This window comes from Eublepharis macularius, chromosome 8, assembly GCF_028583425.1.
Source record: "Eublepharis macularius isolate TG4126 chromosome 8, MPM_Emac_v1.0, whole genome shotgun sequence".
Taxonomy (NCBI): Eukaryota; Metazoa; Chordata; class Lepidosauria; order Squamata; family Eublepharidae; genus Eublepharis; species Eublepharis macularius.
The window spans coordinates 31,839,294-31,861,745 of NC_072797.1; the positions used below are offsets into that span (position 1 = coordinate 31,839,294).

Sequence of the window (22,452 nt, forward strand, 5' to 3'; positions counted from 1 at the left end):
TTCAGGTGTGCAAGTGCAGCCCAGCACAACCAACGGACCATACCATACACATATAGTGGTTGAATGCTGCTGAATTTGTGTTTAGCTGCCATGATTATAACACTGTTTTCCTCTTGGCCAGAGGTAGACTGACTAAAGAACTCAGATTTTAGAGGATGCTTGACATGCAAGACTGGGAAAAGCTTAATATTACAATGCTGTATGCTTTAGAATGTTGGTGACAATTAGTGTTGCTGTTGTAACCCACTTTTAATATTGTTGTCCCACTTGCAGTCATCACTGAATCTTGAGAAGCATTCTGAAGGCTTTTCATGGAGTGAGAACCGTTATGAAGTTAACCGTAGACGGCACAACTCTTCTGATGGGTTTGATCCTAGTAGTGGCCGTTCAAATGGAGGTTTGTACTTAGTCTCTAGATAAGGTGTTCACCTATTTTCTGGTGTCTTATTATCATAGAATCACAGGGTTGGAAGGGATGTCCAACCCCCTGCAAAATGCAGGAAATTCCCAGATACATCTCCCCGCCCCAGTGACCCTTACTCCATGCCCAGAAGATGGCAAAACTCCATCAGGATCCCTAGTCAAACTGGCTTGGGGAAAATTGCTACCTGACACCAAAGTTGTGATCGACCTTACCCTGGGCATGTAAGAAAAGGCCACAAGAACTAAGCACTGATGTAACCCTTCTGCCCTCCCTCTCATTACCTGCCTAAGTTCACAGAATAAGCATTGCTGTCATATGGCCATCTAGCCTCTGCTTACAAACCTCTAAAGAAGGAGAGCCCACCTTCTGATATTCTGGAACTCTTTTTTTCATAAACCCTCTGCTCTTATTGCTCTGGTCTTATTCTACAAAATATTTTACTATACAGAACAGTTCTCCAGAGTATCCTGCTCACAAAGAGTATGTTCCACACCTTAGATTGTTCTTTCTAATCTATGAGTAACAGTACAATGTAGGGGTATGCACCCCCCAAAAATTCGGGTTTCGGAATTACCAGAATCCCGAAGTGGCAAGTCGCTTCGGGATTCTGATATTTAGCTTGCTTCAGTATGCTCCCTAAAGATTTGGAGCATACTGAAGTGAGGGGGAGTAAAACCCTCCCCATCGTTCACCTCCCTTGGGCAAACCTACCCACTCCACTTACCTGGAGGGCAGAGAGAGGGGAGGCCGATCAGCTGGCCAGCATGGAAGGCTGGAGCCAGCTCCTCCACTGCCCGCGCCACCTTCGCCGCCGCAGCGGCTAGCTGGGCGACAGGGAAGACCGGAGCTGGTTCCTCTGGGGCCCACTCTGCTGCAGCCAGCTGGGCATCAGGGAAGGCCGGAGCCGGGTCCTCTGGGGCCTGCACTGCCTCTTCTGCGGCCTCGGCAGTCAGCAGGGCAGCAGGGAAGGCCTGGATCAGGTGCTTGGTGGGGATCTTCCTGCCAAACAACTGATCCATGGGTTTAAATGCCACTTTCCATGCTAGTTCGCAGTGGCACGGAAAGGGGTATTTAAACCCCTTGACCCGAAACTTCCCAAAGTGATACGAATCACTTTGGGAAGCTTTGATTTGGGGTTTCTGAATCAGGCCTAGCATGCTGGGTCTGATTCGGAAATCCCGAATCATTGTGAATCGGGTCCAATTTGGGTACTTTACCTGAATCGGAAACCCGAATTGCATACCCCTAGTACAGTGTTAATCCATGAAAAAGGTCTGTAAGGACAGTTAGGTGCATTCTTAATATACCTGGGCATTTACAAACTTTATATTAATATCTATTACCTACCTAGCTTAGGTAATAGGTTGCATTTCTGAGTTAGAGAGATAATTGTTTCCCCCCTTTCCTTCTCATATGTGGTGGGGACAGGGGGTAAGAAGGATGCATACAGTCCTGCAGCCCAATCCCTACAAGATTCAGTTACAAGTCTGAATAATCTAGGTTTATCTTAACATTGACTTAAAAAAAAATTGTAGTCTTTCTGCAGAGTAAAATGTATTCAGTAGTCAAAGGCCATGCCTCCTTATTGTTCCTCCTGTATCTGTCTGCAGCCTTTGACACAGTAGACCATGCCATCCTCTTGAGGTGTTTAGAAACAGCTGTGGGCACCAAAGGCTGTGCCCTGGACAGGTTTAAATCGTTGCTGTCGGAGATCAGCTATCTCCAGAATGGGAACTGTCCTGTGGGGTTCTGCAGGGCACAATCTTATCTCCCATGTTGTTCAACCTCTATGTAAAACCTTTAGGAGAACTCACTTGCAGCTATGGAGTGGGATGTTATCAATATGCAGATGACACCCAACTCTATATCTTGCTATCCTAGTCCCCACAGGATGCAGTAGAAATCTTAGATCACTGTCTGAAAGTGGTGGTAAAATGGCTAAAAGATAACAAATTGAAGTTGAACCCTGACAAGACTGAAGTGATGCTTGTTGGAAAGGTAGTTCTCCCTCTGAGGCGGAGGACATCTTGGGTGATTCCCACCATCCAATCAGGGAGGCAGGAACTAACTTTCTTCCTCTTCAAGTCTAGCCTGTGGGACCACCCTCTCTTCAGTTCTGTTCCTGCCTCCAGGGAGAGCGGTTCTGCAGCAGACTAGCTCTGCTGCCTTTTTTTCTCTTTATCTCTTATTTCTCTTTCTTCTTCCTCAAATCATTCTTTACCTTACTCCTTACTTACTTCATTACCTTACTCTCCTCCCATTTCCTCTTCTTTTACTCCTCTTGCCAAAGAATGAAAAGAAGAGGACGATATGGTTTCTAGGGAGTCATCGGGCTCTGAGGAAAGCTCCATGGAGAAGAATTTGGGCTGTTCCTTCCGGTGGCGGGAACAGGCCCAGCCAGCACCAGCATGCCTCTGAGGCTGTATGGGTTCCCTGGCAAGGAGAATATGGGCTGTTCCCATGGAGTGCCGTCCTACCGATGGCGGGAACAGGCCCAGCCGGCACCAACATGCCTCTGAGGCTGTATGTGTTCCCCGGCAAGGAAATGGCCTTGGAAGAGACGCAGGCCTCTCAACAGCCCCATCTTCCACAGAGGGAGCTTGTTCAAACAGCGTGCCTCAGCCAGCTAGCTGAGAACAGCGCCACCTGATGGAGCTCAATTTTGGCGGGAAACAACGCAACACACTTGCCAATCTCCTGGCAGGAGAAACATGGCTGAAACATAATCCAGACACCCAGAGCTCCAGCCGACAAGCCCAGGAGGGCCACGTAAGTGTTCCCCTGAGCGTGTTATATCTTCAGAATTCCTGTCAGCAATTAGACTGACTGTGAGGGAGGAAATCCTGTTACTTTACCAGTCAGAAGCACCTTGGCCCTATAAAGATTCCAGGAATCTCCTCAGCCCTGGCTCCATGTGAATGTGCCCATGCCAATCTCCTGGCTGGAGATTTTACAGCAGGCCTTTCCCCTTTGGATTTAGCCCTGCTTTTACAACAGGATCTAGCCCTGCCTTTCCCTATCAGATGGGTAATGTATAAAGGGCGCAATTTTGCCGGTGTCTTTGAACCTTTTAACTCTTAAGACTAACCAGGAGAGAGGAAATAGTGGTGTGGTGTCTACCTCCTCCCTCCATGAGTAAGGCTGTAGCTCTGTGGAAGAGCTTCTGCTTTGTATGCAGAAGATCCAGGTTTGTTCCCCATTAACTCCAGTTTAAGAGTTTAGGTAGATGAGGAGAAAAACCTCTTTCTGAGACCCTGGTGACCTGCTGCCAGTCTGAGGAGATAACACTGACCGATGGTCTGAGTCAGAATAAGGCAGTTTGCAACGTTTATCATTCAGGGATCCCCATGGAGCAGGGGGATCGCCCTCAGATAGAGTTTGTAATGACAGGGAGAAGGATGAATTCCTTCAGATGTGGCAAAGGAAGAAATATCCCTACCAGAGCAGTCAGTCCAGCTGTCAGAATCTGAGGTCTACCAGAATTTACACCTAAGACATTCTCAGCCTTAGAGCTGTAAAAATTAGCCTTGGGGGAGTAGGACCCTTAGACTGGGAATACCAAATCCAGCCCAGGGAAACGAGTCACTTCCTCGTGAAGGTTCCTCAGAAAAGGTCCTCCCATTTCCAGAATATTTGTGGAGAAGGTTCAAGGCTGAGTGTTCTACACCATAAGCCAATTAATAATCCTCAAACTTGGTCCCCCCAAAAAACTGTACTTACTACCTTTCTTTGCTATGAGTTGTTGCAGGTACCTGCGATGGAACCTCCAGTGGCTACTCTTCAGTCATCTGGGCTCTGGTCAGAAGATGGGTAAGGATCAGTCAGAGACCACTTAGACAAGAAGAGAGAGGCCATGCTAACAAGAGCTCACGAGGCCATGACCATGGCTATTAAGGCTACAGCTATTGTCTCTATTGCCTCAAGAGTGTCAGAAGTATGGATCTGGAAACTGATCCAACTCCTCCTGTACAACAATAGCTGCCCCCATTGAAGGGGCAAACAGAAATGTAAGGGTCAATACCTTCAAGGCAGACATCATCCTGGATACATTTACCTTTTTCTTCTAGGATTATGGTCTTGACAGCAGTGACAAGCTGGCACACTTGAGTAAGAGCATGGCCAGCAGATTCACACTCTAAAAATATCATCCTGGCTTACCTCTTTCAGAGAGACAAGCTATTTGGGGGTGCCCTGGGAAAGATCTAGATTGAGACCTAGGACAGAAGAATGTGTTGCCAAAAACACTCAAACAATCTGAAAGGAGATCCATTGGACCTCAGCCTTTTATTCATAACACGCACTACTAAGGTCCAGACAAGATTCCAAATGGCCATCCTGAGGTTAATCTAGGCAACCCTTTAATAAGGGGGGTCTTTTTAAGACCACACTTGTAGTATAGCGGTTAAATAACTGAACAGTGATGCAGTCCTCTGCAGGTTTACTTCTCACTGCTGCCATGAACTTTCCATATGGTCTTGGATAAACCAGTCCTCTCAGTCCCAGCTCTCCAGCTGTATTGTGGGGATAATGCTTACCTTTTCCCAAGATCAAACAGACAGTTCTCCACACGGGGAAAGAGATCAACCTTAATACCCAGATCTCTAAGACAGAACTTGCTAGCTGTCCCGTGAGAGGCCAACTACTCTTTACCATCAAGCTTAGGTTGACAAGCAGGCAGGCCTTACACATAGTCTCACAAGGCTATTCCATACAATTTGAAAGCTGCCCTCCAGAAAGGGGTCTACTCAATCTTCTTCTCAGTCCCTAAAAAGAATAGGGACTGGAGGGTGTTATTAGACCTCAAGTTTTTTGAACAAGTTTATCAAATTATATCACTTCTGAGTGGAGACTCTGGGCTCAGTCGCAGTGACTAATCAATCAGAAGAACACATGACATCTACAGATCTCACAGAGACATACCTCCATGTACCAATTCTGACAGCCCATCAAAATTATCTAAGATTTTATGTTTAAAAAAAAAATTAAAAATAAAAATTGGCAGTTCTGAGCCATCCTGTTTTGGCCTGTCCGTCACACCGAGAGTATTTACAAAATTCATGATCAACCTCATCATATGTTTCAGAGACAGGGGGTATTCATGTTCACTTGTACCCAGATGATCTCCTGATCGGTTCAAGCGAAAATCTCACCACAACACTCAATTCACCATTCAGTCCCTACAAGCTTGAACACCTGGGTTAGATCACAGTCACCAAAAGGGTTTTTTCTATCCCTCACCAAAGAAAAGGTCAGGAAGACCAAACTGCTGACTGAGACTGTCATCAGAGTGCATAATCACTTCTCACAACACTACTGAAACTGATGGGTTTGCTAGTTGCTACCTACAATGCAATACCTTTGGGGTCGTCTATAGGCAAGACCACTTCAGACCTTTCTTAGATCTCATTAACAACAGATCATGGAGAAGACGGATCTTCCCATTCAGATACCACTTCAGATCAAAACCCATCTGAGCTAAGGTCACCAACCCAATACAAAGCAAAAGATTCATGATCCCTCGAGAACAACAAATATTTACAGGTGTAAGAATCAGGTTAGGCATGTCTCCCTATCAATGACGTAGGAAGGGGAGCAATTTGTCTGGCCCTGCTCCAGTTCAGAGCTCTGTATGGACAAGGTTGCAGACAAAATATATATAAACAAGCAGGGGGGATTGAAGACCTTGAAGTGACACAGGTGGCAGCAAGGATACCTACCTGGGAGGATGGTCACCTAGCTTCAATCAGAACTGTACACATCAAAGGCATATCCAATGCCCGGGCAGACTGGCTGAGGGGACAATGGGAATAGTCCCTTAAGAAACATCTCATAACATTGCACTTCACAACACCTCATGAACCTGTGTGCGCCCCAGCACAGCCATCAACTACCGGGGTACATGACAAGATTTGTTCTACTCACAAGCAGATGCCCTGACATTGCAGTGGCCATTAGGCCTCCTCTATGTATTACTACCCTTCCCAGTAACAGACCATGCCTTTCCACCCTCCAACAGATGGTGATATTTCCACCTTTTACCCTACTGACCTCTTCGGTCAAGTTACAGCAGGGACCAATTTGGCTCCCTCATTTAGACTTACTCTGCTTAACCGTGTGGAAATAGAAAGGAACGCCTTCCTAAGATGGGGATATTTCTGAGAGGTGGCCAACACTCTCCTAGCATTCAGAAAATAGTTTATGCTCAGAATTTACAACTCTTATTGGGAAGCCCTCACTCAGTAGACATTTTACACAGCCCTGACCAAGCATCCATTTGAACCAGTCAAGGATGTTCCCCTGAGAAGGCTGAGAATGAAGACTATCTTCCTTATTGTGTTCGCATCTGCCAGAAGATTTAGTCAGACCTGAACTCTGTATCTTTCCCAATAGTAAGGTGATGCCTCGTACTGTCTTCCAAAACCGTATTCCAAACTGCATAGTTTGCAAGAGATAAGGCTACCATATTTATACCTGTACCCTAAATAGACGAGGGAGAGGCTCTGACACAACCTAGATGTCAGAAGGAGGATTAAGGCCTCTGCTCCGAATAGTGCAAATTGGAAAGTCAGTCTTACTGTTCTTAAATATATCTCATCTCAGTTTAGGGAAGAAAATGTCTTCAGCAGCAGTAGGTGCCAATAGCAAAACATACACTATCGAAACTCCTAAAAACTCTTTTCGCAGAGGTTCCTTGTGGAATACCAGCTCACTCTTTGAGCAATGCTACTACCAGTGCAGCGTTACACGGGAACACTTTTGTAGAAGAAGGCTACAAGTTTGTCAGTCTTGACCTTATTAAGATGCTACAAATCGAATCTATATGATTCAGCGGACACCGACTGCAGTGCATGATCATGGACGAAGACCACATCCCACCCAGAAACTGGAAACTGCTTTGGGAGCACCCAAGATGTCCTCCGCCTCAGAGGGAGAACGGACCTTTGGACACTTACCGTGAAGGGTCCTTCTCCTCTGAGGAAAGGAGGACATCTTGCCCTCCCCGGGTCTCCGTCCTTCTCTACCCTGCTGCCTCATTCTTATACCTCCTCCGGGTTATGCTTTATTTACAGTACATGTTAATGCAACAGGTGTTTTTTCTCTCAGTATTAACAGTTGCTGAATGATAAATTCAGTGTTACTGCTTTGTGGAGTCACCTGAACTGAAGAGAGGGTGGTCCCACAGGCTAGACAGGAAGAGGAAGAAAGTTAGTTCCTGCCTCCCTGATTGGATGGTGGGAATCACCCAAGATGTCCTCCTTTCCTCAGAGGAGAAGGACCCTTCACGGTAAGTGTCCAAAGGTCCGAGATCTTGAAAGACATTGTACTCCCCACTTTTGATGGAGTTTGTCTGACCCTTGTAGACTTGGTTAAGAGCCTAGGGGTTACACTGGATCCAGCACTACTACTGTAAAAACAAGTTAAGGCAGCCACAAAAAATGCTTACAACAATCTCACTCTAGCCTGGAAGATGGCTTCCTACCTCAACACGGCCGACCTGGCCAATTGGATCCATGCTATGGTAACATCAGAACTTGATTATTGTAATTCACTATACATTGGTCTCCCATCTAAGTTAACTAGGAGGCTCCAATTAGTGCAAGATGCTGCAGCTCAACTGTTAGCAGGAGCGAGCAGGAGCATGAACATCACTCCCATCTTACAGTCTTTCCGTTGGCTACCTATCAGTTACTGTGCTCAATTCAAGGTATTGGTTATTACACACAGAGCTCTTCATGGCCTTGGCCCAGCATACCTGTGGGACCGCTTCCCTCCCTATGTTCCTCCATGGCAGCTTCGCTCATCCGAACAGGGTCTCTTGCAGGTGGCAGCCTGCACGTGAGCGTAATCAACAGCAGTCCATAGGCGAGCTTTCTCTGTGGTGGCCCCTGCCCTGTGGAACGGCCTGCCTGAGGAGGTCGGAAGAGCCCCCACTCTCCTGGCTTTCCGTAAATGATGCAAAACTGAATTATTCAAAAAGGTTTTTTAACTCAGGTAGGAGGGAGGGGCTCTCAGGTGCTTCGCTAATGAATTAGGGACTTCGCCATTACGTTGCCTTGCATATTATCTGTTGCTTTGATATGTACTCCTATATACTATCTGTGCTTCATGTTATCAACTGTCAGTCCTAGAATTGATTATGTTCTGTTTCAGCAGTTCTTCAACTCTGTATTGGATCCTTGCTAATGCTCTGTCTTTGTGAAATCCTATGACATTGTTACACTGTATGGAAATGTCCTTGATGCTGTATGGAGGTTTCCTTGATACTGATTGTACTCGTCTCACGCTATGTAATCCACCTTGAGTCTCAGTGAGAGAGGTGGACTGTAAAGGAAACAAACAAACTGCTTTTTTGTTTCTGTATTACAATTTTACAATTGTTTAGCCAAACAATTTTATTACATTTTTAAAATTTATTACAATTTTAAAATTCTAGGGCATTTGGGGAGAAAAGAGAGAAATGGCTGGCGCTCACAAGGCAGAAATAGCACTGAAAACACAAATCACAGGGCTGGATACCATGGCGGAGGCTCACGTGCTCGCACCAGCAGCTTCCACTCTGGAAAAAGCCAAGGACTGCATGAAAGTAATGCACCTGACTGTGAGAATCTGAAGAAGGAAGATAAGGAAGGACACAAACAATTTGAAGCTGAAGACTTTGTGAGTTAAAGCAGGCCTTAACAAATTTTCTTTGGCTCTAGGAACCAGCTTCCAAATTGAGGAGCTGCATTCATTTCAGCCTTTAGGGTCTCACTTTCTAATGACCAAACGTCCTAATTATTGCTAATTACTGATGTTATGACAAAGTTGTTGTGGTATGTTAATAAATACAAGGGTAACCCTGTTTGTCATCACAGAAAAAGGTTAATCTTCATCTAATCACAATCAATTTTTCATAAATCCATTATTGCTTTAAAATGTTCAATGGCATTGAATATTGGAGCCATACAGTAAGCAGCTGTTTAAGAAATAAATTCATCCTCCAACACTGAATTTTGTAACTTTTAAGTTTACATGTAAACAAGCAATGACATCATGTACATTTATTAGGTCATAACAGAATATTCTGATATGAAATGATAAATGTTTGCGTTGGGTCCAGATGCCTATTTTGCTCGATCTCAGCCATTTTCCTTGCAGCCCTTGTCCCACATTGCTTTTGTCTCACAAGCCCTGGTATAGCCTTCGGTAGTCAAAGGAGACCCCTTTCTCCATTTTTCACCAGTGGAAATACTGCTGAAAATTTCTAGGCAATATAATGACCTGATACGGGATTTGTCAAGCCCTGAGTTAAACATAATAACAAGTTACAGCTTTCTGCATCATGAACCAGTTTCTGTGTATTTTGATTTAATTTCTGTACAGTTCATTGAGAGAGGCTGAAAACCAGTACAGTACTCTCAAAAGGAGATTGAATTTGAAATTTGGAATTTAGCAACAAACTGAAAGGACTTTCATCCTGTCCCTAGTCTGACAGACTGATCCGCACCTCCTTTAATGCTCGTAAGATCGGATTATTCTCTGAGAAAAGTTTGACAGTTGGCACCCTAAATTTCAAATAGTAGACAATTTTTAAAGAAGATTCTAAAATAACTGACCTGTGTGTTTTTTTTGTTCTCCCCTTTTTAGCCATCCCTGAATCCTGAATATGAGAGAGAACCAAACCAGAATAAATCTTTAGCTGCAGGTGTTTGGGGTAAGAGAACTGGCCTTTGCTGTGCAGTAAAATTCTTGAATGTTACTTTGTTTTACTTAGAAAGAAAAGAGAAATGTGACCTGAGGGTGTGGCTGTCTGAAGCTTTCCCGGCTGGGAGAGACAATGCAGCTTTGATTAGTGGCTGGAGATACAAATTTTGGTTTTTATTGATAATTAAATTCCTTCATATTAGTGTGTCAAATGCAGTGTTCATAAAGTTTTTTATCCAGTCTTTTGCTGAGTCCCTATGCTGAGAAACACACAAACTATCTGGGCAAAACAATATTTATTATTCAGCCAGGTGGTGTTTTCATTCATGTAGTTTAGACATGTCTTCAAGTGATCTGATTAAATGCCCTACAAAAATATAAGGAGGCTTTTCTCTCAACTGTGCTGAATTTAGCCTTGAAATCTGGAATGACACTTTTAAAAATTTCTTTTCAGAATATCCTCTGAATCCTAAATCTAGATCTCCACGAATGCTGGTCATTAAAAAAGGCAATACAAAAGATTTACAGATATCGGGATTCCCTGTGGGAGGAAACGTTCATTCACAACCAGCTAAGAATGGGACTGGTACAAGTGTTTATAAAGGCTTAGTTCCTAAGCCTGTCATTCCACCAGCAAAGGTAAGAATTGAAAGTGGTGCCTCTGGACAGCAGGGCTGCCTTACTTTGTTGCAATATTTCTTTGCTTATATGTTCTTATAACATTGTGTACTAAAGCAGAATTAAGGCTAACACATGTAGCCGCTCATCTTCATTTCTTATGTTTCCTCTTTCTCCACCACTTTCCCTTACCACCTCTTTATTTCTCCTGCCTTCAAATTTAGAATGAAGTTTCCTAAGGTCAGAAGCTTTATCTTTTTATATCCCCTTATAAATAGTAGCTTCAGGCATTTCTGTGCAATAAGTTGGATAAATTAACTTTGTATTAGTTCGTTAAATAACTTCATTCCTCAGACTCTTCTACCATTTTTATTTTAGCCTACGCAGTGGAAAAGCCAAACAAAAGAGAACAAACTTGGGACTTCATTTCCCCATGATTCTGCATATGGTATTGGAAATTTTAGTGCTTTCAAATCTACTGCCAAGACTGTTGGATCACAGAATTCAGCGAAAGAGGTAATTCATCTGTGTGTTCTTTTTTTGTCTCGGCTGCTTCAAGTTTGCTAGGTTGTTTATTAACAAATGAACCTGGAGAATCTGAATACCATTAAAACCAAATTATTAAAATAGGATAAAACATAGTTAACTAAGCAAAATTTAAAATGTCCTCACTTTTCCATGTCTCAACACTGTCTCTTTCTTCCTTAGTGCAATCGGTCAAATTCTTCATCCCCAGTGGATAAACTTGGCCAGCCTCGCTTAACCAAATTGACGCGAATGCGCACTGATAAAAAGAGTGAATTCTTGAAGACATTGAAGCGGGATCGAGTTGAAGAAGAACATGATGAAAACTGTGTTGGGCAAGAGAAGGTAGTGAGTGTACTTATTCATAATAGCATCATTTCAAACGTATGCAGTAAACTTCATTAGGATTTTGGTCATTCTGAATATTAGAAACAGGAGATTTGTCTAAACCTTGCATTAAAAGGTTGTTAAAATTGCATCAATTTAAGACTATTTTGTTAATGTTCTTGATGTGTCGGAAAACGGCAGATATTTTTCCTACTTTTTCTTTTTTGATAGTTACAATATACACTTGTATAGCATCCCTTATAAATGCTAGCCCGTGTGCACAATTACTGCACACTTTTCTGTTTCTGTGGAACAACAGATTGGCTGTTTGCAAATAGACATATATATATATATATATATATATATATATATATATATATATATATGTATATGTATATGTATATGTATATGTATATGTATATGATATTTCACATTAAATATCCACATTTGCACATTAAATATTCCTATAGTGGTGGGTGTGTGCTCTTGCACGCCAGAGCTCACATAATATTTTTGCTTGTCTGACTTCTTGAACTCGTTTTTAGTTATAAATTGCCCTTGCATTCCACTTTTTTATACATACAATTGCAGTTTAAAGAATTTCTCCTTTTTTTTTTTGACATGTGCAGAGCACTGGCAACTTAGTTTTGAGATTTCTTGAGTATAGGTTTTTTTATTATTCAGGTGCTCTTTATTAAGCACTCTCCGCTTTGTATAGGTAACAAGAGAGCAGCTGTATTTTTGAACAGTTATTCAAGTTCTTTCTTTTTTATATGGATAAGCGTATTTTTTGCTCAGGAACAATGTCTTTCAGTCATAGTAAGAGTAGCAGCGTACACTGCAGTAGGGGACTATCAACATACAAATCACACCATTTTAATTGTGGACCAAATTAGTGACAATTAGGGCTGTGCTATTCAGGCTCCGCTTTGGGTAAAGTTACCCGAAGCGGACCTGATTCAGTAAGCCTCGGCATTCCTGAAGCTAAACTTGCCGAAGTGATTCGGGTTGCTTCGGTAAGCTTTGGGGCTTGTTTAAAGGGCCCCGCCGCTGCTTGCAAGTGGTGGCAGGGCCCTTTAAATATCAACCCCCCCACCTACCTTGTGGTGGCTCTGGGCCAGCTCCTCTGCCGTGCCACCGCCCGAGCCTGAGGGGTGGTGGGGAAGGCCAGAGCCGCCTCCTCAGGCCCTTCCTGCCTCTCAAATGGCCGCGGTATGCTGGCGCCACGGCAGCCATTTGAGGGGCAGGAAGGGCTGGAGGAGGCGGAGAAAGCCCTTCCTGCCCCTCAAATGGGTGCTGCGGCGCTGGCGCACCACGGCCATTTGAGGGGCAGGAAGGGCCGGAGGTGGCAGCTCCGGCCTTCCCCACCACCCCACAAGCTTGGGTGGCGGTGTGGCGGCAGAGGAGCCGGCTGGCTCCAGGCCACGCTGCCTTGTGCTGCCGCTGCCGCCCAGCTGATAACCCTCCTGCCGCCAGGTAAGTGGGTGGGGGTTGGAGGGGGTCTCCCCAGGGTTGGGTGGGGTTGGAGGGGTCTCTGCAGGGGGGTGGGGGGTAGAGGGGTTGCCCCAGGGAGGGTGGGGTGGTGGTGGTGGAGAGTCCTGGAGAGGCCCCCCCCCACTTCAGTATGCTCCGAACCTTCATGGAGCATACTGAAGCGATTCCCAAAATCCGAGCCGCTTCGGATTTGAGGGTATCCCAAATTGATATCCTTCTTCGGGTAAACCCAAAGCGGGAATACTGAATATAGCCAGCCGTGCATAGCCCTAGTCACAATTTAAAAACATACATGTCCTTAAAATTGAATTGTATACGTTTATCATATATAGAGCAGTGATTCTCTTTTTAAAATTTTTATTATTAACAATTTATAACTTACAAAGCATTGTGAAACATTACTAAATTTCAATCAGTTCTTAATACAAATATGTCCTTATCTATGCAAATAGTTATTAAGCTACATTTAAACATAAAATACATGGTGTGTCTATATAACTATTATAATCTCAACTTTTTTTTTTTACAAAATATATTTACCATAATCCCCACATTTCCATATCCATGACTTCTTGATACGGTAATTTTGTTAGTAACAAATCATTTTTAGATAAGTCTAAGAAAGGTTCCCATTTAACATAAAAATTAGAGTTACCTGTAGGGTTGGTTTGTAAATACAACGTTTCAGTTATTTTTTCCATTAGGAGGAGATCCCAGATTTTATTGTACCGTGTGTTAATTGTTCGTATTGTTTTTGATTTCCAGTATAGTGCTAGTGAGGTTTTGGCTGCGAAAAAGAATGTTGTTATTAGATCCTTTCTAATAGATTGTATGTTTTGGTCTTTCCAAATATTGAGGAAAATAATTTCTGGTTTTAGAGGTATCTTACATGGTGATATTAGCTCTCTCTGGCTTAAAATTTTGTTCCAGTACTCTGTTACATATTGGCATTTCCACCAACAGTGTGCATAATCGCCCACTTTCCCACATTGTTTCCAGCATAAAGGTGGTTTCCTAGAATATATTTTGGATAATTTATGTGGGGTCAAATACCAAAAGTTAATAATTTTGTATGATTGAAGATTATTAATGACTTGTGAGCTAAACAATTTTGAAGTCCAAACTTGTTCCCATCTGAGATACCAATTCCGCAGTCTTATTTCTTGAGTGTAGTTGAACACTTCAAGTAGTTTTAAAATGTTTGTGTTCTCCATAAAGTCTTTTTGGTATCAGAATTGTGCATTGAAATGTTATGGCAAAGTTTACAGTTTTGAACTTCAGTACGGGAGGGAGTACTACTTCCCAGTATTCTAGTTAGTCTGTTGTCCCCCTCTTTGAAAATCAAACATTAGAGAGCATATTCCTCACACTTGTGCTCTGAAAATGCACTATAGTTTTCAGTTTGAGGAGGGAAAATGTTAGTCCAAAGACTGAATAGCATGTGCATCTGTTATATTCTGTTTTTAAAAAGTACTTTGGTTTCCTTAGGATTATCTTCCGAAGTGGTTGAATCACAAGCTGGTATGGTGGTTCACTGTAAAATGTATTGCCATTTCTGGAATATACTATCCATTGTAGCATAATAATCGCCTACTGAAATTGTTTTGCACCCCATACAGTAGCATGAATGAGCCTTTTTCAAATTTAAATTTCCAGTTTAAAGAGAACTTCCTATTGGGTGTGATACAACAATTTTTGTTGCAGATTGTGAGATGCGAGTCATGTTTGGAACTTCTTCAAATATGTCACTTCTTTAACAGGAGGAGGAGCATGAATTTAATTTACATAACAGCAACAGTGGTCACCAAGACAGGGACATAAACCGAAACTTTGAAAATGAAATTCCACAAGAGAATAGAAATGCTGCAGTGATTTCCCAGCAGATCATTCGGTCTTCAACATTTCCACAGACTGATGTCCTTTCAAGCTCACTTGAAGCAGAACATCGGTATGTGTTTTTTAAACTTGGTTCAGTTTGACCTTTTGAGAAAAATCTCTCTCTCTGCATGCATAGAAGTTAATTCAGCATGGAATTGGGTTCTGCATTATGGGATCAGAAGGCAGGACAAGTTTGCCAGGCAAGTTTGGACTTCCCCCAAACTCCCTAGTAATTTCCTTACCATAGGGAAGGTTTTATCGAAGCTCTTTAGAACTTGCTTTTCTCTAAAACAACAATACAAATAATGGGGCAGGGGACTGGGGAGCAGAAGGAGGTTTCTGAGGGATTATAGCTTTGTTTCTTTGTTCTTTGAGCGCCACTTCCTCTGTCCAGATTAGAGTATGGGCTATGAGAGGCGTTGTCTAACTGTTTTCCTTTGAGGTGACTCCTTGTGCTCAGGCAATTGTTATCCAATTCAATCCCTGTGCCAGGCCTGTCACACAAGAGCATCCACTACATGTATACAGCCAGAACATAAGGCTTGGGTGCAAAGGAATTCTTTCGTCTGTTACATACATGACTTTCAGTTTTACACAAATCTCAGATAAAGGTGGAAGGGAGACAAGTACTTAATCAGCAAGTAATTTTGTTGTCATAACCAAGGTACAAACTAGAAAATGAAGAATTAGTACAAAAAGGAAAAGAAGCAAGCAATTATCGGACCAATAAAAATCAGTTAATTTGCACAAACCTAATGTGTAATGGTGTTACTTTGAGCTATATGCCCAATTAAAATTAAGTGTACTCCAAATTATGTTCCCTCTGCTTGCTAGTCCACAGCAAACCAGCACAGAGAAAGGAGATAGGTGGGAAGGTGCTTGAATTGGGACAGGAGGCCTGGCGGGCTAAAAATGGGAATGACACTTAAGGCAGAAGAAAAGGAGTTCCTAACTAGAATGCAATGGAGAAGGCTGGCAGAAAGTAAGGCAGGGCAGTACTGGATGAGAAATGGAGAAGCTAAGAGAAGGTAAATTGGTAAGCAGGACATAAAGGATTACTCTCAGCAAGGGAAGTAGCATAGGAATGAAGAAATCACACTCCCATGTGTCTTGAAGAGCAAGGATCCAGTGATTTTTGTGCTTGGGATGATGGAAGGTGGTTCTAGAGGAGAACCAAGATTGAGGGCTTTGTGAACTATACACCTGGGTTTACCTGGGTGCCTATGGAGAAAATCCGCTCTAGGTCGATTTGGGTTCAGAACTAGAATCTTTTCTGGCATTGGACCCAAACTTCACAGCCTAGTTGGTGCAACTTTGGATCAGGGACCCTTTGGGTATAAATTCAGCATCAGATAGCATAGTGTAATTTTTCTGTACTGTAAAGCCACTTGGATTAATATGTGTAGGAAATGTACCTAGGATAGGTGAGATTGTTGACACAGATCTACTAATAGTAACCAGAAGATGGGAACATGGCCCTTCCTGGGTTTATGATTGTATCACCCAGCAGTTGCATTTGTAAAGGAATTTCCAGTAGCTTTGATTATTTATCGTGCAATTTTGGGTCATGGTTTAGGGCCAGAAATGTGTAAAGAATTCTGGAGGTTCAAAGGAGCCTTTATTCTTCGTGTACCTGCTCCCTGCCATGAGTGCTTATCAGTTCTTACTTTGATTGAGAGACCTTCTTTTAATGTATTGTAGATAAATGCATTTTCCTTAACTCTTGACATCTTATGCCCAAAAATTCTTGGAGCTGCTTTCTATTCTTGGTATAAGCTAAAATGTTTTGGAAGAGCACACGTTTACTGTCTTAGTGGGGGCTAGAGGAGTGTGCAACACTGAGTCTTCTCCTGCTCACTTCCTGTATTCCACCTGATTGAACTTGGACAGTTGGGTCCAAAAGAAGCGCTTCAGGAGTTGTAGTCCATTCACTGGTGAAGCAAGGATGAGAGGCCTGTGCTCCTTCCTGGTTTACCCTCAGAGTCATGTGTAAGCAGAATTAGAGCTTTTAATTACTCTCCTTTATCAGTTGTTGAAAGGGAGATTTACCATCAGGACTTTGTGAAATGAGTTAAAGAGATTCTGGCATTTAAACTTTCCAGTGCAATTTGCCTGTGAAAAGTGGCACAGCCTGCTCTCTTCTCAACAGGCTAGCTGTTCTTGCCATTTGTACTCCTTGTTTTGTAAGCATGCAAGCAGGAGAGAGAGGAGTGGTTTCTCACCCAGAGCTGTCACTGATTTCCCTTTTTGAATCTTGAGGTGTCACCCTCTACAGTGGGGTTGGCGTTTCCCACAAACTTTTGAAACACCCCTATATGATTTCCTCCCTAGGCAGTGTGTTTCCTCAGCCTCTCCCCCCCCCCCGCCCCCATCAAGATGGGATTTATAACTGTCATTCACCCTTTTGGGCAGGCAAAGCTCTGCTGCAGTACTGGGAGCTGCTGCTGCGTCACTATTCTTAAGGATGTGTGTGCCACTCGTAACACCTGAAGGAAAGCCTCAAGAGGCACATCACAGTAAGATGTTGGCCTCCAATGTGCCTAACAGTAGCTTAGGGACTGGGGTGTAGACCTTTACCCTGCCTTTCTTGGAATGAAAAACGAACAAACACATGACAACCCTTTAGAGGCAATTGTTGGAAACCAAAGACAAAAAGACATCTTTACCATTTCCTCCAGAGAAGGATAGCAAGAAGCCTTCTGGGCCTTTTGTTTCTACAGTGTCTCAGCCTTTTGATTTTAAAGAGATAATAGACAGAAGTGTCCTGTGTCTTACAAGCAGAGAAGTCACTTAACCCAAAAGCATCCAGGGATGAAAACCAGTCTCACTGTATGATTTCTGTGCTCCTCTGAAAGTGATGGCTCTAGTTCAGGGGTCAGTTACCAGTCTTTTGCAAATACCTGAGAGAGATCCACATTACATAGCGGATAGTCCTGTTAAAAAGGGTTAGCTTCTGGAGTTGTATTAGTTCAGATCACTTTCGAAGGAAGATCTTCTTGATAGAAACCGTTTGTTCAATGTCCTCCAGTCTAAACAAGGGCTTCTTTGGACTTGAAAGAGTCATTTTCATATACTCAATTTACCCCCGACAGATTGCTTCCTGAGTGCATTGTAGTCCATACCGCTCTATGATCAGTACCAGGCTCTCCTCTTCAGTTTGGTATCTGCCCTGAGGATCTTTGCCAGTGTTTGTTCATTCACTTTAGTTTGGCAGGAAGATCTATCTAACTGAATAAATAATTGATTTTTTCTTCCCCTGGGATTTCAGCATATGATGCAGACACTTCAGGACCACTACTTCATAATCAAGTTTTCAAACCTCTTCTCAGCTGAGAAAATTTGGCCCTTGTCAGTTCATGTAGTCAGGAGGACAGAGTGCACCCATGAGAAGACAACATCATTTCAAATCTCACTGTCAGCATCAAAATTTTTCCAAACTGTGGCTAAAAGGGCTTACCTCTCAGCCCTAGCTCCCCAGCTGTATTGTGGGGATAATAACTCTGACTTTGTTCAGTGCTCTGATTAGGCACTCATCTGTCCAGAAGAGCAACATACAAATGAACTGTTGTTATTATCATCTTAGTTGATTAGTAGCTTGAATTAACTTTTCTGGTTGCTTCCTGTGCTCTTGGTTTTTAGAATTTCTTGACTTTATTTGCTGTCATTCACCATTCCCTTTTACCTTATAGCAACAATCATGTGCGAACAAAACAGCCTTTCTGTACAGTTTGAAAGTAGAAATGTCAGGAATATTGATGTTCAGAAAAGAGCTATACTTCTATACAGACATGGTGCACAGAGCACAAAAGAACAAAAGCTCACTTTTCTGTTCAGACTAAAATAGAACATGGATTGTTGTATATGGTAACTTTGTTAGCATGTCTTGAAAATCTAATAGTTCTAAAAATGTGTGTATTGAATCCTAAGGAACTGCAAATGGAGAATCTGTGGAAAGGATTTTCTGTCTCTCCCTCTGCCACTGAACCATCAGAATGGCACAGGATGTGGTGTGGCAGTTGGACTCAGAAGGGGAATTGATTGAAATTGTCCCATTCAAGGCACCTTTTGTACCAATTCTTTGCAAGGAGGTTATTTTTTACTGATTCCCCTTTCTGGTTTCTGTACCCTACACCATTCTCAGTAGTTCTCTGCCTCTCAGTGACTTTTGGGGAGGAATGCAAGCAACTGGAAGAGGGGTGGCAAAAATCCATCTCTTTAACATAGGAACCCCCGGCATATCTTTATCATTACAGATGGGTTAGTTTGTGTGTCAAGGTAGGGGCAAATCTTTCTCCCTCTTCATTATACCCTCAGAGAAGTAGGAATGATTGTAGTCATACCAGATGAGATGCTGGGAACTCCATGAATGGTGCTTCTGGGCCATTTCAGGTTGGAAAAGTTGGCATGGGGGTGGGTAGGTGAGCTTCAATACCCTCGTTCTGTGGCCCTGATCAGAACTAGAACCCCACACATACCTGATACTGATTATTTTTTAAAAAAAATCCTGGGAATTTGGTTAATGAAAGCCCAGCACCTCAGCTGGTGTGGCCTCATGCTTTCTCTGAATTATGTGCTCTTCTCTCTATCTTCTAAAAATGGAAGGAGACAAATGAAGAACACAATCAAGAGAAGAATCTCCTTTTGCTCCAGTTCTCCTATCTCAAATCTTTTGTCCAGTGGATGGAAATAAATGGGAAGAGTTGCAAGTAACTGCCCAACAGGCCTCCTTCAATGCCATCAGATTGGGCCTTGACCTGCTAGTTACTTTTAGTATATATAAGCATTGATAAAAGGCTCTAAACTAAACTGTGCAATATCTCTCTTTAGACTGTTAAAGGAGATGGGTTGGCAAGAAGACAGTGAAAATGATGAGACCTGTGCTCCATTAACAGAGGATGAAATGAGGGAATTTCAGGTTATCAGTGAACAGGTGAGAGACAAAATTTACCAGCATGTGTATGTGTGTTATCTCTCGATCTCTGTTGAAATACATTGTTGGAAAAGTGGGATGGATAACTCCCTAGAACTCAGTACTAGCAGGCATTCCAGTATTCTGAGGTCTAGTGCTTCAAAAGTCAGTAACACCTGGACACTTTCTTAACAAAATACAACTGTAAATATTGTGCACACTCTCTTGGAGCAGGAAATTAGGTCTAGAGAGTTCATCTTTGCAAATTAGTGCTATGCAGCATGGTCATGCTCAACTGTGCCATTCCTCCCCCTTTCTAAACTCTGTTAGTGTTACGATCTCCCTTTAGTGTCTGCCACTGCAAATGTCTGTTCCAGCCCAGGATAGCAGTGGGGAATGGAATGGCATATACTGCCCTTCATAGCATCATCCTATTCAGTAGCTCTTTAGGGTGAGAACAGCATCCAGCCTTCCATAATATTATCCTTTAGAAACTCAAGGTGGTGTCATGCTCTCTCTCTTGCTAGCACAGGTAAGTGACATGACAGTGCTAGCATGACAGTGGGAGTTTCTTAGGAGGCTTTTGTACTGTTGGCAAGTATTACATTACTAAACTGAGAGGTTTCTTTCTGTTGCTTGCATACTTGATACTTCCAATTCCTTTGATTTGTTTAGAAGGAAAGAGAGTTATACATGTAAAATTTTGTGTAATTCTAGAACTTTCCAAATACTCTTGGGGAAAATGAATAGATTGCAGAAGGCTTAGTGTGTGGTCATGAAGAATGAGATGCTTTTTTTTTTCCTTAGCAAGTTGTGGTTTGAAACAACAAGAAGCAAGGGTACCTAATACAAAATGTGCAAGTTGACATTTTGCACAAAATGAAATTGCTTCGAAACTGATACCTTCACTTTTCATTTCAGTTACAGAAAAATGGCCTTAGAAAAAATGGAATTCTGAAAAACGGCCTCATCTGCGACTTCAAATTCAGTCCCTGGAAAAACAGCACTTTCAAACCGACGATTGAGAACGAAGACACAGAAACAAGCAGCAGTGACACGTCAGATGATGATGATGTGTGAAGATGATTGGAGAGCTGGAAGAGCTCTTTCGTGCCTCTAGTGCAGTTTGCGAGTGAATGGCTTGAAAGAGGGGAGAACTATAATTGAAGTAGTGCTATGGTCCCCGCCATTAGACGAAGGATCTTTGGGACTCCTCATGAAGGAACCTAAGAATGTTGTGTTGATGAGCTGTGTTGAAAACATGACTATAATTTCTTTGTAAATGGATGTTGTAGAAATGAGGACTTTGCCCCAACATTGACTTTTTTTCATCACTGCAGCATTTCTCTGACTAGCAATGTGACAGTGTAAGAGAATGAGATTTTCTCATTTAATAATAAAAAGAAGATTATGTATTGTTTGGCAAAAGTTTTTGTCTTGAAACTGTGCAGGTCTAAGGGGGAAACGGGCAGCTTGACACAGTGTGTTGCTTGCTGAGACGGATTTCTTTATGGTGGAAATCCCCAGTATTCACTTTGTGCACAGACAATAGAGTGTAGCATGTTGGCTAAAAAAAATGACAAAAAAGTGCACTAAAACTTCCATTTCCTGAACTGTTGTAATTGTTCCACTTCTTCTCAATACATACCAATAATTGCTCTCTAGCGGTTTGTACTACAATAATTATGGAAAAAGACTTGCTTCAATTCCAAACTTCACAGAACTGGTGTAAATCAAAAGCTTTATTTGGATGCTACAAGACCCAGGAATCTGGATCCTCCCAATGGTCGCTGATTCTTGTGGGGGAAGGGAAATAAACATTATTTTGATAAATTACTCAGATGCGGAAAGCTTATTTCACTGATTAGTCCTGTCAAACTCGCACACAATAAAAACTGTCTTTTCATAATGTCACCTTGGTACCTGACACTGAAGATATTTATGGTTCTTTAATTGTCTAATACTGCCTCTCATGCTTGTGAGGGGACTAATGTTGATTTCTGGTCTTTGTCACTACACAGCAAGTGCATTTTGTGGCTCTCAGTCCAGAATGCTATTTCAAGTACATTCCATTGAACAGTTGTATGGCTGCAAATTCATCTATACAGGTATGTCTGGCTCACTGTTGTTTAGTTTCCCTGCTGCTGTTGTACAGACAATATATACCAAGATCTGGGTAATAACGCTCTCCATAAACATTTCCTTAATATACTATGTAATACTTAAATTGCCATCCAATGTTGCCTTTAGACTGGAAGTAGGATTAGTCTTTAAATATTATTTGGATTTACACAGCTTCTCAGCTCAGTGAGGGATGCTTTTGTAGCAGAAGAATGTATGAATTGCCCCCCCCTCCAGAGTTCAAGACATGGCTCCTAAGATCTCTCCCCCCCCCCAATTCTATAGCAATCAAAAGGAATGTCTTAAGAAAATTGACGATAGTTGAATTAAGTGTGATGACTGTTAACGTATTAAGATACAATACTGAGGATTGTAACAAATGCTACCCTGCTCTTTTCAAAAACCACTGATACTTATAGTACTTTCAAGTAGTCCAGGGAATACACAAAACACTTATTTTCTGTCAGCTATT

The 22,452-nt window shown here is 42.4% G+C and overlaps 1 protein-coding gene across 1 annotated transcript in view; it reads left to right on the forward strand.

Annotated features, from left to right (window-relative positions):
- The window catches only part of GPBP1 (GC-rich promoter binding protein 1), a 41,080-nt gene extending 19,385 nt beyond the window's left edge, over positions 1 to 21,695 (forward strand). The window contains exons 5-13 of the mRNA XM_054986505.1: positions 274 to 397; positions 8,859 to 9,082; positions 10,052 to 10,118; positions 10,563 to 10,747; positions 11,105 to 11,242; positions 11,435 to 11,596; positions 14,833 to 15,020; positions 19,778 to 19,880; positions 20,781 to 21,695. Coding sequence (XP_054842480.1) covers positions 274 to 397; positions 8,859 to 9,082; positions 10,052 to 10,118; positions 10,563 to 10,747; positions 11,105 to 11,242; positions 11,435 to 11,596; positions 14,833 to 15,020; positions 19,778 to 19,880; positions 20,781 to 20,939 — 1,350 coding nt within the window. The 3' untranslated portion in view covers positions 20,940 to 21,695. The remainder of the gene's footprint in view (positions 1 to 273; positions 398 to 8,858; positions 9,083 to 10,051; positions 10,119 to 10,562; positions 10,748 to 11,104; positions 11,243 to 11,434; positions 11,597 to 14,832; positions 15,021 to 19,777; positions 19,881 to 20,780) is intronic.
- Positions 21,696 to 22,452: the final 757 nt, after the last annotated feature.